This window comes from Pistacia vera, unplaced genomic scaffold (assembly GCF_008641045.1).
Source record: "Pistacia vera cultivar Batoury unplaced genomic scaffold, PisVer_v2 Contig302, whole genome shotgun sequence".
NCBI classification, from domain to species: Eukaryota; Viridiplantae; Streptophyta; class Magnoliopsida; order Sapindales; family Anacardiaceae; genus Pistacia; species Pistacia vera.
Window position 1 is genome coordinate 63269 of NW_022196116.1, and position 15297 is coordinate 78565.

General features: G+C 39.4%; 2 protein-coding genes across 2 annotated transcripts; both read right to left on the minus strand.

The window, feature by feature from the left end:
* Positions 1-272: 272 nt before the first annotated feature.
* Positions 273-3094, minus strand: LOC116135667 (cell division cycle 20.5, cofactor of APC complex-like). The gene is made up of 8 exons (XM_031421384.1): positions 3002-3094; positions 2776-2877; positions 2169-2360; positions 1612-1881; positions 1405-1516; positions 970-1286; positions 512-685; positions 273-413 (listed from the first exon to the last, which is right to left on the minus strand). The coding sequence occupies exons 1-8, from the start codon at positions 3092-3094 to the stop codon at positions 273-275; spliced, it is 1401 nt and encodes a 466-aa protein (XP_031277244.1).
* A 650-nt stretch (positions 3095-3744) lies between these two features.
* On the minus strand, positions 3745-7220 carry LOC116135689 (peroxidase 60-like). Its single transcript, XM_031421404.1, has 7 exons — positions 6692-7220; positions 6068-6249; positions 5932-6024; positions 5002-5247; positions 4492-4671; positions 4227-4392; positions 3745-4151 (listed from the first exon to the last, which is right to left on the minus strand). The coding sequence occupies exons 1-7, from the start codon at positions 7218-7220 to the stop codon at positions 3745-3747; spliced, it is 1803 nt and encodes a 600-aa protein (XP_031277264.1).
* Between the last annotated feature and the right edge of the window lie 8077 nt (positions 7221-15297).

Genomic DNA, 15297 nt, shown 5'->3' on the forward strand with positions numbered 1-15297 from the left:
AAGGTAATGCCGATGAGAGTATACAAAGAATCAAAAGCTGAAAGCGAAAGAGTATAGGACTGGTTATTATTTTTTAATCAAAATTTTCGCATGTGGCTTGCGCTATTTTCATCCATTCTAACGGCTACTACTAAAATATATCTACTGACATATACAGCAAAAAAAAGAAAAGAGATGCCGTGTTCTCAAGTTTCTGTACAATGAAGTAGATAAATAAAAAAGGGTGATGGAAAATATTAAGCTTGTAACAAAATTGATTCTTCCATTTCTCGTCATCTTATGGGGGATGTCTTTAGAGAGAGAAGGCTGTCAAGATATGAAACGTTTGGATCTTTGGAAGGTGGTCCGAAAATCTCCCAGAATCGAATAGTCTCATCTGCCCCAGCTGATACCACAGTTAGGCCATCAGGGCTCTGAAAAATATTCATGATTGATCAAGGAACTCAGCTACATTTATTTATTTTAAGAATATAATCTACTGGCCTCTAAAATTAAGTTTGGATAGTCAAACCTGGGAAAGCTCAAGGACTCTGGAGCTTTGTCTAGGGGTTTCAGGCTTTAATTCCCCAACTTTAGCCATGGAAGGGTATTTCCACAAGCATAGTTTGTTTTCATTTCTGCTTCTACTGAAGCCATGTCCACTCAATATCTCTTTGTGATGCCTGTTCCACTCTAGTCCACAAATCTGCATGCGTAAACACCAATTTACCAAAAATCACATAAAATCTGAAACTTGACAAGGATTGATGGGCTATCTGAAATCAAACTTTTTTTTAAAAAGAACAATTAGTTTGGGAAATGGGATAAATTTATAATGACAGAAATCAAATTTTAAAAGGAATTATTTTGAGTTTTTTCTAGTGATCGATTGCTAAGAGACATTCTGGGGTTTCATTAAAACAGAAGAAGAAGAAGAAGAAATTTCAGCCTATGCAAAACTCAAAAGAAAGAGTAAATTATTTCACTTGCCTGTGCTTTGGTATCTACACTGCAGATGCATGTCCCTTTTTGTACATTCCATATCTTAATTCGCCCATCTGCTGTGCCTCCTCCAGAGGCAAGTACATTAAATTGGTACGGGCACCATGCAAGGGCCTTGACTGCGGCACTATGTTCATTAAACTGGTACAAGAATTTGGACGAACTCATTTTGGAAGGCTCCCATATGTATACCAGATTATCATTACCACCGCTTGCCAGAACATTGCCTTCTGTAGACCATTTAACTCCACACACTTCTTCAGTGTGCGCTATTATGCATGAAGTCACATTGTTTGACACTCTAACTGCCAATGAAAGCATGAGAAATATAATAAAAGTCAGTATCTGAATGAATAGAAATTACAATAGTTGAAGATGAAAAGAATGTGGATTTCCTTTAAAGATATGATGAAATTCGAGTACCATCATGATTGATAATGGATTTATCTAGGCCTGCTGATGTTAAAATGTGACCATTCCATTGGTTCCATGACACAGTTGTTACTCTTCTAAGGTGACCTTCGAGGTTCCTAACCTGCATTTCAAAAAATAAGTTTTAACACATTACGAGCCCAGAACAACTGATTGACATGACGGCAGAAAGAGTGACTGAAGAGAGGAGAGGTTTACAAGTTTTGAGGTCTCGGCATCCCAGATCTGAATTTCGGAGCCCATATATCCAACAGCCAGATTTCTAGCATCCTGAGACCAGACCAAACTTGTCGGGTAATTTTCCTCCCCAAGAGATTCTGACAACTTTTGAACATCTCCATTCTCCGATTTCCAAAGATATAGCACCGAGCCCAAAGCAATAGCAAGCATGTTGTTTTTCCCCCAATCCATGATGTTCAGATAAAAATCATTCCTTAGATTAGGTGCATCCAGGATCTTAGCTTCTTTCTACAAACACCATTAATCAAATTATCTAAGTAAGCAGCATAAAATTCATGTCATTAAGTACAAAGTAAGGACCCAAAATGCAAAGGATAGTTGAGAGTAATTTTTTTTTCTTTCTTTGTTTCCCATTTATTTCAAAAAAATAAAATAAAAACCTGTTCAGAAAAGTTGAATCCGAAAATTATTCAGAAAGCATATTGATAGATCTCGGTGATCAAAACAACTGGCTGGTTACTGTTATCTCTATAACAATAATCGATTAGAAGAGGTTCAAAACTGAGACTAGTTACCTTGGGCATGCCTCGATGTTGATATAGCTGGGTACTATTTCGCAGTGCCTCGGCATCTTCCCTTCTCATCTCATCAATAAGACGGTTGGACTTTCTACTTGATTTTGGACTTCCCCTGAAAACCAACATTTTAAACGGTCTGCCTTCTGAATCCAAAGTCAGATTATCCTCCAGATTCTGTCTATATGCATCCTGTTAACAGAAATATAATACAGAATCATAAACCTTAACCCTGAATGTAATTCTGTTTTTTGAATGTCAACACATCATTTATTGACAACCTAAAAGCCCAGTACAAATTTCTACCTATTTTTCATGCCACAAACTAGAATCCCTAACACAATCAATGTAACACAACGGAAATATTATTATAATTTTTTACCGGAAAAATAAAACCTGAATTTCCCTCAAATCTGAATCTCAACAAAAGTCAATAGTTATTCATGAATTTCCCCCCCAATTTTAAAAAAAAAATAATAATAATCCGAAAACCAAACACAATAGAAACACCTACACCCAGGGAACAACATATCTACTGATAAACTAATTATATCACAAGTGAAACTAAAAAAACAGCAACAACAGTGAAATAAAGAAAGAAAATTACATTGAATTTTGGATTTTGGCATCGCTTAATTGTTTTGTTGGTCAACAAAGCGTGAGCTTGATCAAGATTCATCAAACTTCTGTTGGGTATAAAGCGATCTCCCTTTCGCAAATAACCAAAAGGCCAAAGAACAAGAAAACAATAAAATTTTGAATAAAAAAGTAATAAATAAAAGATTCTTGAAGAAATTAGAACAAAGAAAGATTGGAATATGGTTGTTTTGTACCGGAAAATCGAAATCGGTGGGGCTACTGAGGAGTCTTCGAGGAGAGTACCAATCTGTTTCAACGAGTCTGTGTAGTCTCGTTTGATGATCCATGGAGAGACAGAAACCAGGAACGCAAGCTCAAATTCTTGCTTTTCTTCTTGTTCAAGTAACCATTCGGTTTTCTCCCGCCAAAGAGCTAACCGACTAACCGTTGTATTTCATATTTTATAACGTTCAAGAATCGGCGCAATAGTGCTTTCTAGTTGGCCCGAATTTTATTTAATTTCGACTCGGGTCGGGATATGTTAACCTTCAAATTTCATTATAAAAACCTTTATTTTAGTAAGTAATTGACAAGGGCAATTCCCTTACTTTTTTTTTTTTTTTTTTAATTTAAAATGTACATGTTTTGAATTAAATTTCACTAATAAAGAAATTACTAGAAAAGTTGGTCACATATAATGTGTAACAAATAATCTAATGGTTAAATAAAAACTGATCATATATAATGTATAACAAGTAATCTAACGGTTAAGTGTACACGATAATACATTATCCCATCAATGCAATAGTTGGTATTATAATAATCTCTCAAGGCCCTATACGAATATTATGTTGAGGACAATGCCACAATCATGAATATTAATTTGCTTATGATGGAGCATAATAAGTTAACTAGCTCCAAAATAATTTAAATAATAAATCCTATATCTCTATGCTAGCTGAATATCCATTGATTTCCAAGATTGAAACATCACTTTTTAATGCTCATTGAAGGCTCTACATGATCTTCTAATCTCTCCTTGACTACCAGTAAGAACCTCAATAGCTCCAAGTTTAACCATGGCAGCGCCGAACCGGGACGGGAAATCAAACCCTTTGGTGGCTAAGGTCATCACTGTACCCCTTGTTAATGGGTGTAATGCTAACTCTTGATCAATCGGAAGAATGCCTCTCTTTAACAATAACCGCTGATAGTATGAGTTGTCCATGAATGGATTCTGATCAAGATTAACTATATTGTTTGTCGGTGTGTTTTGAGGACAACGAAGTCTGAGTAAATTTAGAAGAAAAGGATCCATGGTTGGATCAGGTCTACCGGTGTGTCTGAAATTGTAAAGGCGATCTTTTAAGAGTGAGCAATGAACTACTCCAACAGAATGAGCACCTGCATTACAAAGTTCATGACAAATATCAGTGTATGTTATACATGAATATTGATGTGGGTAAAAGAATTATGTACCTAGAACAAGAACCATGTCAGTCGGAGTGAGGCCTTTGTTAGCGAATAAGGCGATGGAGTGAGAGACTGAAGCTAAAGGTGGTGGGAGAAAGAGAGACACATTTTGAGGTAGAGAGACTAAACCATCTCTTCTTCCTGTTTGCACTTCATATCTTACTCCTAAACTCTGCAATTAATTCAATTGCTATTACAAATCGTTAACTGCACTAAAAATAAATAATATTGTGTTAATTGTGCAGGATTGAATTGAAGAGGGAGTGATTACCAAGAAAACAGCATCTCTAGTAGCAATTATAATAAGATCAGCACAAGAGACCACCCCTAGGCAAATTCTATCAACAGCGGCCTTGGCGTCATCTATAATATTAAAACCTCTTACGCTCAGATTTGGAGGAGCTGTTTTCTCACTGTTGCTGCCGACTACCAGAATTGATGCATCACACCCCTTTTTCATCATCATTCCCACAAACATATTTATTTTATTAATTGATTATTGAGATCTAATAATGCATGTGACAATCAGGCATATGACCATATAAATGATCTATGATACTCATCATACTAAAATGCTTAAAATATATCCCACAGAAAAAGAGGAGAAAGAGGTAAAAGAAAATAGATACTGAAACTTATGCGTATCCACACAAAGAATGTTGTCAACCAATAAAACATCTAAACTCTGAAGCTAGCGCTGTGTTGACTAACAGAAGTTGATGAGCTAATCTGTTAACAGAGAGATTTAATTTTAATGAAATTACAGAAAGTGGAAGCTTACATTGACAAAGCAATCGTGATATTGCAAACGCAAGAGTGCAGCCACAATAGTGGGATCTCTAACGAACCTTGCAGTGACGACGCCGGCCACTATGGCTTCAACATCTGCAATTCCACATTTCCCTCTGTAAAATCCTATCTGTAATGCACCTTCACACCAATCTCCCCATGCCCAGTTTGATAAAATGAATACCAAACTAGATGAAATCACAGCTGCTTTGCTCTTCATCTTCCTCTTTTCTGTTATCTACAGAGTGGAGACATGATCATCTCGCTGATTTATTTTTGAGAGAAGTGGTTTCCTGTACAGATGGAAATTAGGAGAAAACTGATTTAACATTTCCTTATTTATATTATCATGTAAATTTTTTATTTAGGCATGATTCTCTTGTGCACTTTCAATTTGTTTAAACTTTAAAGAGGTCTTGCTCCGCAACCGAGTGCCTAGAACAAAGTTTAGCCTGTCAAGAAATGTCCCACTTGGTTAATATAAAAATTATAAATTATGTGTTTTTATGCACCTTATGGTCTATTCCGAAAACCAAAATAACCTCTGACAGCCAGTACCTCACTTATTTCTACCCTGTTGAATGATCAAACACAAAACCTAGAAGGTGAAATAAATATTTACATACATAGATCGGCTTTTTAGTGGGTCATAATATCCTGAACATAAACTCAAAAGTAGTGGCAGAGAATTTTTAAATTCCCAGATAAAAATAATAGAGTTAGCAATAATTACAGCTAGCCACAACCATTCCTAATTGAATTATTTTATACATGTACGTGGAATGATGGGCCGGTAAAACAGAAGACGAAGGATCATCTTTTCAATTATACAACTCAGCGTACACAATAGCATCAGCAAAACCATGCAAATCAGAGGATGCATTCTGATTACTCACATCAATTAATGCCGGGTTGATCAGACCCAGGAAATATGATGGCGGCTTATACAAGCCATCAACACCTTGGCCGCAGGTTGCCCAATTACCCTGTCAGTATAAGCTGCATCCCCGACATTCTGCCATCCATAATTTGATGAAACACTGCCACACATCATTTGCCCAACCGTGTCCTCTTAACTTCTCTCTATGAACACCACCAAACGAACATGCGGTGGAGGGGAGGACACTACTGCCAGAAGACAAACCAACTTCAACTCCAACTGCATGCATAGTGCCTCCACTTGCTACCGTAGTGCCAAGAGCATCAGGCAAAGGCCCTACTTCATATCCGTGCGACGCAGCTGAGGCAGCAAATGATTATTGAAGTAGCTGGAGAAACCGCCTTAAGTGCTGCACATGCTCCACTCGGGGTTTGCTATACACCACTATGTCATCCAAGTAGACAACCACAAATCGGTTGCGGTAGGGATGGAATATCTTGTTCATCAAAGTGTAAAAAGTGGCTAGTGCATTTGTTAGACCAAATGGCATAACTAAGAATTCATAAGATCCATACCTTATAACACGTGGTTTTCGGCTCATCCCCTTCGCCTATGCGCACTTGGTAGTAAGCTGACCGCAGATCCAATTTGGTGAAGTAGTGGGCATGCTTCAGCTAATCGAAAAGATCGACAATCAAAGGAATAGGACAACTATTTTTCACGGTTACCTTGTTGAGTGTTCAGTAGACTATGCACATGCGCAAGGAACCATCCTTCTTCCTTTGAAATAAGATTGGTGTACCATAGGGAGCTTTGGAGGGCCTAATGAACCCTGCATCTAGTAGTTCCCGCAACTGCCTCCTTAGTTCTGCTAGCTCTAGTGGTGCCATGCAATAAGGACTCCTGGTAGGTGGCTTGACACTTGGTTCCAGCTCAATTTGGTGGTCTACCTCCCTTCTAGATGGTAATTCATTTGGCAGCTCATTTGGTGAGACATCAGCGAACTCCTCGAGTACTTTTGCTACCTCCCGTGGCCCTGACTCTGGCGGGCTTGGCTCCTCGTCGTCAGAGTGCTTGAGCATGGCCAAGTAGCTTTCCTCTTTCTTCTTGATGCCTTTCTTGAACTGCACAATCACGAGTATGGTCGTCTCCGGCTTGGTAGAGTGGCTAGTGGGCAATACACAAGCTTGCTCCCCGTCCATGATGCACATGGTATTGGCGGAAGGCATGGGAAATGCCTTGACTTGATCCATAAACTCCAACCCAAGGACAACCTGGTAGTCATCCATTGGAGTGACTAAGAAGTCTATGTAATCGGACCAAGTCCCCATAGTGGCTTTGACTCATTGAGCTATTCTATGGATTGGCTGTGCCACTAAGTTGACTGTCTTGATGGTGCCCTCACCTCTTGAGGCTTTAAGGTCTAGCCGGTGTGCTTCACTCACTGAAACAAAGTTGTGCGAAGCCCTCTTATCTACCATGGTTTTCGTGGCCTTCCCATTGATAGCATTATCAACTTAAAGTAACCCTTTGGCTTGCGTTTTTGGTGCTGATTGGATCCCATTGATTAGTTACATCGATCCCATATGTGCCCTATTTCTACTGCTTTTGGCTTGATTACCCTCTTGATGCTTAGCTATGAGGGAAGTAAGAGCTTTCTTCTCTGGACAATTTTTCACCTAATGAGATCCATTACAAATGAAGCAAATGTTGTGGGGTTTGTTAGAGTTCTTGTCCCAACGTTTGCCATTGTCCTTGCCTTTGGATGAGGTGCTGTCCTGTGGGTGTCCCAACTATTCTCTTTGGATTGCCTTTTGTCTCCCACACCTTTAGCAAAGCCGCCATTCTTATCTTTGGGTTTCCTTGTGGATTCTTTTGAGCTATTATAGTCTATCAAGCTTTCTTCAATCTCTATGGCTGTCGCAAGGTCTTGGACTCCTCGGCGCCTCAGCTCTGTTTTCACCCACGATTGCAACCCATCCATAAAGTTGAAGAGCGAGTCTTTGTCGAACATATCAGGGATCTCCAATATCAAGTTGGTGAAGTCTTTAATATAGTCATGGATAATCTTGTTTGCTTGAGCCTTCGTAAACATGCTCTTGCCTCATCCTCGTCATTCTCCGAAAAAAATTGTTGCTTAAGCTCTCTCTTGAGGTCATCAAAGCTCGAGATGGTGCACATACCTTTCTCGATGTCTCTTTCTCTTCTCCTCCACCGTAACCTTGCGATATCAGTGAGATAGAGAACTTTAGTTTCTATCTTGGAGATCTCCTCCGTGACACCTACAGCCCGAAAATACTTGTCTAGTTCCCACAAGAAGTTGTCAACTTCATGTACCTTGCATGAGCCACCAAAGCTTTTAAGCTTTGGAACATCAATCCTCTGGCTTTCAATGGCGCTGCTATTGGGCCTTGCAACTATTGCGCACTTGCTTCTCGTTATATCAGCTTGCACGTCATCTAAGCGAACAAGAGTGATGTTGATTTCAATCTGGAACACATGACATGTTTTAGCGATCTCCCTCATGAACTTCTCACGGATTTTCCCCATCTTGGTCCTCAATTACTCCTCCAATTGGACCATCATGGCTTTCACCACAGTATGGATTTTGGTAAACTCCGTCTCTAGATCATCCACGTGATGATCTAGCTCATCTGATTGTGTGCTCATCCTTTCCTTCACACGAGATAGGCATGAGTCAAGACTAGAAATAAAGTCTTTGGACTTACCTTTCTATCTTGAGGGGTTGGGGTTGGGGTCAGGGTTGACTTTCTCTGAACAACCAAGTTCTTGGGAAGTCTTAATTTCAGATGTCTTGGATCTCTTTGTTGCAGCGACAATATCTTTTGCCATTATATAACAACCGATGTTATATCAACCAAGGCTCTGATACCACTTGTCACACCCTTAGTTTTTTTGGCTAAGTTCGTATAGCCTTAACACTAGGAGAAGGTGTTAAGCAACCTTACACTTACACAAACTCAAAGACTAGAAGCAATGAAAATGAGCAAGATAAGAATATAGAGAAAATTGTAAACTCTATATTGCTGAAAATTTGTATCCTACACATTATGAATTGCACAAAGTGGAGTGTCCTATTTATGGGCAAAACCTCCTCAAGCAAATGTCTATGTACATTGAATGCTTTATGCCTAAGTTATGCTAGTTGGCAATCTTGAAATTAGTGATGCTTAACCATGAAGCTCCTTTGCTATGAATTTTGCTTAACTATGAAGCTCCTTTGTCATAAAGTTTGCTTAACCATGAACTTGCTTAACATTGAAGCTCATTGGTGATAAAGTTCCTTCACCTTGAAGGTCCTTAGCCTTGAAGCAAGGATGGTTGCTTAGTTATGAAGGAGTTGATAACCTCCTTGGAGCTTTCTTCTCCATGAAGAACTCCTTAGCAGCTTGTAGGAAGCTATTGTGTCAGCTGCCTACAACATCGTGTACGTTGCTTGGGTTGTCAAGCAGGTTGGTTGTGACATTATGCTACAATAGCCAAATATATAGGCAGGAGAGGTAGTATCAATATTTGGTAAAATCTATTATTGCTTCTGCTCTCTCTCCTTTATCTTCTAAAATTTGTTCCTTACTGTCAGTTTCAGTATTATCAAATCATGTTTCTAACTATAATCATCATATAGAACACAATTTTTTTTTTTGTCATTCCTTAGACAAACTGATGGAACAAGCTGAGATTACTCAATCAATTCCACATTCAATTAATCACAACAATCCGAAATCAATCAAGGATCAAAATACAAACAAAGATTGACTCAATTGTAATTATGGTTGTATTAAGGATCTGTAAACTGTACTACAATGAAAGTAAATGTAAAATAGTATTAAGAACAGCAATAAAGAAATTAGCATAGGCTGATCTTCAAGGGTCAACTTCTCCTAACAATTTCCACTATGTTCTCTATGATATCACACCTATTCTCTCTCATTTCCTTTTATTCCCTTGATTATTTTGTTAACTAACTCTTCATGCTTGTTGTACCGCTGCTCCACCTGTCATGCGTGGCTTTTCCCTTTCAGCCCCTTGCGGTTATACCATTTGATTGTCGGGAGTCCATCATTACCCTCTTCAAGAAGTGCCACCTTGTCCTCAAGGTGGAAAGAAGGGAATTGGCGACATATGGAGGCATAATCCTCCCAAGTGTTGTCACAATGGAGAAGTGATTTCCACTTGATCAATACTTCATAGCTACCATTGAGCAGGCGTTGTACGCAAGGCCTGTTTAGGTTCAACTTGCAAAACCATGTCACTTGTGAGGATGTCAGGAAGGAGCTAGGCTACAAGGGGTGTGGAAGTGGCTCTTTTCAACTGAAAGACATGAAAAACATCATGTATGCGGGCTGTGGAAGGTAGGGTAAGGCAATAAGCAACCTAACCAACTTTTGCAAAGATGGGAAAGGGTCCGTACAAGCGGGAATTGAGCTTCTCATTGACTTGACGGACTAGGGACTTAAGGCGGTAAGGCTGGAATTTTAAGTAGACAAAGTCCCTTATGGCAAAGTGAACTTCTCGCCTTTTACCATCGACATATTGTTTCATTTTTTTGGGGGCTTTAGTGAGATTCAGCTTTAAGTCATCCAAAATGGTATTGCGTTCCGCCAGTTGTTGATCCACAACTAAAGATTTTTCACTGTATTTCAAAAGGATGAGAGGGTCCTGGCCATAAAGAGCCTTAAAATAGGTCATTCCCGAAGAACGGTTATAAGTGGTATTAAACCAATACTCCGCCTAAGTCACCCATTTGGGCCAATGATAAGGTTAATGACCTACAAAACAACGGAGATAAGTTTTGACACAACGATTGACAACTTCCGATTGACCATCCATTTGAGGGTGATAGGTTGTGCTCATGTGGAGTTGTGTCCCGGACTGTTTAAATATTTCTCCCTAGAAAAGGCTCATGAAAACTCTACCTCGTTCGAAGACAATAGTGCGGGGAAAGCCATGCAACCTGACAATTTCTTTAAGGAACAGGTTGGTGACTTCTTGAGTTGTATAAGGATGACGCAAGGGAAGCAAATGGCTATACTTCGTAGATCCACCACGACCAAAATAGTATCCACTCGATGAGCCTTAGGAAGTCCTCCAATAAAATCCATGGATACGTCCTCCCAAACCTAAGAGGAGATAGGCAGAGGTTGTAAAAGGCCTGCGGGTTGGAATGCATCGTATTTATTCTGTTGGTAAATGAAACAAGCCTTAACATAAGCTTGGACATCCTGCCTCATGCCTTCCCAAAATATCACTTGCGTCAATCTCTTGTAAGTACGAAAATAACTAGAATGACCTCCTGTGGGGGAGGAGTAAAATTCCTGCATAAGCTATTGCACTTGGAAACTAGATTTGGGCAAAACAAGGCGATCGTCATAGTAGAGTAAGGAACCAACTAACCTAAAATGTGAATGACTAGAAGGATCAGTAATCAGGTCTTGACAAATTTTTTGCAGTTTGCTGTCTCGCTGAATGACATCTACCCACTCTTCTTTTTTGGCAAAGTAACAGACCGAAATGGCAATACACTTGACAGTTCCATCACGTCTAGATAAGGCATCAGCGACTTTATTCTCTAACCCTGGTTTGTATTGTATCTCATAGTCCAACCCGAGCAACTTGATTATCCATTTGTATTGTTCTTCGTCCTATAACCTTTGCTCATTTAGATAGTGGAGGCTCCGTTGATCGGTCCTAATGATGAAACGTCATCCCAATAAGTAATGTCGCCATTTCTGCACGGCTAGAACCACCACCAGCAGCTCTCTCTCATAAACCGATCGAAGCTGTGAGCTATTGGAAAGACCTTGACTCAAAAATGTTAGGGGCCTATCTTCTTGCATTAGGATAGCCCTGATGCCATATCCTGAAGCATCCATCTCAATGATGAAAGTCTTTGAGAAGTCTAGCATTACAAGGACTAGGACAGTAGTCATAACACATTGCAGCTCTTTAAAAGCTTTCTGTGATAATTCAATCCAAATAAAGAAATCCTTGCGGAGAAGATTGGTTAAAGGTAAGGCGATTTTCCCATATCCATTGACGAACTTCCGATAGTATCCGATTAGTCTTAGAAATTCGCGGAGGGCTTTGACATCCTTTGGGATAGGCCACTTCAGTATGCATTCCACCTTGGAAGGGTCAACAACAATACCTTGACTGGAAATGATGTGACCTAAGTATTCCAACTGAGACTACCCAAAGGAGTATTTTTTTTTTTTTTTTTTTTTGTTAACCACGAACTGATGGTCGAGTAATATCTGAAATGTGAGCCTCAAATGGTACAAATGTGTCTCCAGGTTAATGCAATAAACCAATATGTCATAAAAAAAAAAAACCAAGATAAACTTACATAAGTATGGTTTGAAGATGCTATTCATGAGGAAAGGTTGACAAGGCATTTGATAACCCGAAAGGCATTACAAGAAATTCGTAGTGCCCCTCATGTGTGTGAAAGGTTGTCTTATGGATATCTTTCTCCTTGACCCGTATTTGATGATACCCGGACTTAAGGTCGAGTTTTGAAAACATAGTGGCGCTGCCTAACTCATCAAATAATTCATCCACCGTCAGAATAATCAATTTATCGGGTATGGTGACCTTGTTAAGCGCCCAATAATCGACACAAAAGCGTCATCCTTCGTCTTTCTTTTTTATCAAAAGTACCGGGTTGGAAAAGGGACTGATGCTCGGTTTAATAATTCCTGAAACCAGCATTTCACGTACAATCTTTTCTATCTCATTCTTTTGGTAATATGGATACCGGTAGGGTCTAACATTAGGGACGGGGGCTCCAGGTTCTAGTCTGATAACATGATCGTGTACCCTTGCTGGTGGTAGCCCTGGCAATGGTTCGAATAAGGTCTAGTACTCCTTTAACAGAGTTGAAAGATTGCTATCAATCGTTGTTTCTTCGCCCTCCTACAACTTCAAATTTTTAAATTCCAACAAGTAGCCTGGTCTTTCATACTGCAACATTTTAATTATTTTCTTCAGTGACGATTTTGTTTTACTCAGGAAGGGATCCCCAACCAAAACTACTACTCTTTTAGGCCGGTTGAATTTCATCACGAATTCTTTCCAATTCGTGGTAATCTCTCCCAAGGTTTTCAGCCATGCAATACCTAGAATAACATCAGCACTGGTCATATCAAAGGGGTAGAAATTCTGGAATACTAAAATGTTCTGCAATTGCAGCTTCACCTCACGACACTCCCTCTGACAACTCACTTTGTAATCATCCCCTACCCTGACTCTAAAAGGCTTGGTTGAAACCACCGGAAGTCATAGCTCTTCAACCATCTGTCGATTGATAAAATTGTGAGATGCACCGTTGTCAATTAAAACCACTATACTTTTTCCTACGATCTCTCCTTTTAGCTTCAAAGTTTTGGGTCCACTTATGCCCTCTTTCGAATTGATGGAAAGCTGCAAGGTTCTTGAAGTTTCTTCCTCACCTTTTGGTTCCTTTGTGCCCAACTCATTTATTTATGAGTCCTTATCCTCCACCAACAACACTTGTACTTGCTTATCCCCACATCGATGACCTAGTGAGTACTTCGCATCGCAACGGTAGCACAAGCCCTTCTCTCTTTCTTTGGATCTCAACTTCAGTCATTCTCTAGAAAGGGAAGTCTTGCCGAAATGGGTTTGGTTCAAAGTTGACCGACGAAGATGAGTTGGGGTTGGAGTAAGTCCCGTTCTGGGTATGCCGTGGAGGTGGGTTTGGAGCTGAGTGGGAAGTTGAATATTGGATTAGGTCATTTGGGTGTTGGTTTTTGTTGGATTCATCGATTCGGGTTGATTGGGCATAAGTTTGTGGCCCAAAAACAAATTGGGTCCACTTATTTGAGCGAATAGGCCCAAGTCTGACCTCTTCCACAGTCCGATTTCGCTCTTCCACTCTTTGGGCCAATTAGGTTACACTAACAAGTGAGTTGGGCTGTGTTATAAGGTTGGGCTGTTGAAGCTTTATTTCAGCTTTCACCTCAGGCTTGAGCCCATTCAGGAAGGCAGTCGTTAGCACCTCCTCCTTTTCACCGGCCATTAACGTCGCCACTTTTTCAAACCAACGATGATATTCTAATATTGTTCCCGTTTGTTTAGTGGTCATCAGTAGCTCTAAAAGACTCACCTCTTGTGTTCCACTGAATCTTTGGGAGAGGGCTACTTTGAATTCCTGCCAGTTATTTATCGTCAATCTAATTTCCAGCCATTAGTACTAGTGAAGGGCTTCCCCCTCCATGCAAAGTGCGGTTGTCGCCACCTGGTGCTCTTTAGCGATCTGATTAAAAGTGAAATAGCATTCTACCTTGAATATCTATCCCGTACGAGTCTTCACAGGAAAAAATAGGCAACTCCAGTTTCCGGTTATTCTAGTCGCATCGATACCATCCTTCACCACCTTGGTTCCATTCCTCCCCTGAAGGGCTACCTCGCTGGTTCTCATGCATTCTATCTTCAGTATGTCCCCATTAGCTTTGCCTTGATTTGCCAGATTCTCGTGAGGTCTGTGTTCAGTGTGTTCTACCCTTCCACAACTCGAATTGCCAGCTAAATTTCTTCTTCGTTCCTCCTCTTCTTCATCCTTTTTACGCATCCAATTCTGCATATCCATTAAAATCTCCCTCATTGCAGTCACCGTCTCGGTCACTTTGACAACATCCTTCTCAACATTATCTAGTCTATTCTCCATCCTTGTACCAACCATACCGTAAATCCGTCTTGGCTCTAATACTAGTTTGATGGAACCAGCTGAGATTACTCAATCAATTCCACATTCAATCAATCACAACAATCCAAAATCAATCAAGGATCAAAATACAAACAAAGATCGACTCAATTGTAATGATGCTTGTATTAAGGATCTGTGAATTGTACTACAATGAAAGTAAATGTAAAATAGTATTAAGAACAGCAATAAAGAAATGAGCACAGGTTGATCTTCGAGGGTTAGCTCCTCCTAACAATTTCCACTATATTCTCTATGATATCACACCTATTCTTTCTCTTTTCCTTTTATTAAATATATTAGTATTAATTGTACTAATTTAATTATCCCAATTAATATTAAATATTTATAGTTAATATTAATTGAAAAATAAAATTCTTAGTTAGTTGAGTAATATATTTAATATATTAATGCTATTAGGAAGGGGCCTAAATTGAGATTTGGACTCCTCGCCTAGATTAAAGCCTTCTTTCAAATTAAATTTTAGAATTTTAATTTTCATTTAATTTTACTAATAAATTAAGTTTTAAAACCTACACAAACCCGCGTTTTAGCTTCATTTATCGTTTTGAGTTTCTCGGTTTCCTGTTTTGTTTGCATTCTTGGAAGAAGAACTCAATTTTTTGCGGTTCTTCTTATGGAATATGAAGTTTGCGATAGTA

What these genes read in the sequence shown, in the direction of transcription:
- LOC116135667 (XM_031421384.1), bottom strand. Translation starts at nt 3,094, where the DNA reads ATGGATCATCAAACGAGACTACACAGACTCGTTGAAACAGATTGGTAC. An exon ending in AACATCGAGGCATGCCCAAG is followed by an intron (nt 1,882 to 2,168) that starts GTAACTAGTCTC and finishes TGGTGTTTGTAG; the next exon opens with AAAGAAGCTAAGATCCTGGA. An exon ending in ATCCATTATCAATCATGATG is followed by an intron (nt 1,287 to 1,404) that starts GTACTCGAATTT and finishes TTTCATTGGCAG; the next exon opens with TTAGAGTGTCAAACAATGTG.
- LOC116135689 (XM_031421404.1), bottom strand. Translation starts at nt 7,220, where the DNA reads ATGGGGACTTGGTCCGATTACATAGACTTCTTAGTCACTCCAATGGAT. An exon ending in GCCCTCCAAAGCTCCCTATG is followed by an intron (nt 6,250 to 6,691) that starts GTACACCAATCT and finishes TTGCTGCCTCAG; the next exon opens with CTGCGTCGCACGGATATGAA. An exon ending in ATCACGATTGCTTTGTCAAT is followed by an intron (nt 4,672 to 5,001) that starts GTAAGCTTCCAC and finishes ATGATGAAAAAG; the next exon opens with GGGTGTGATGCATCAATTCT.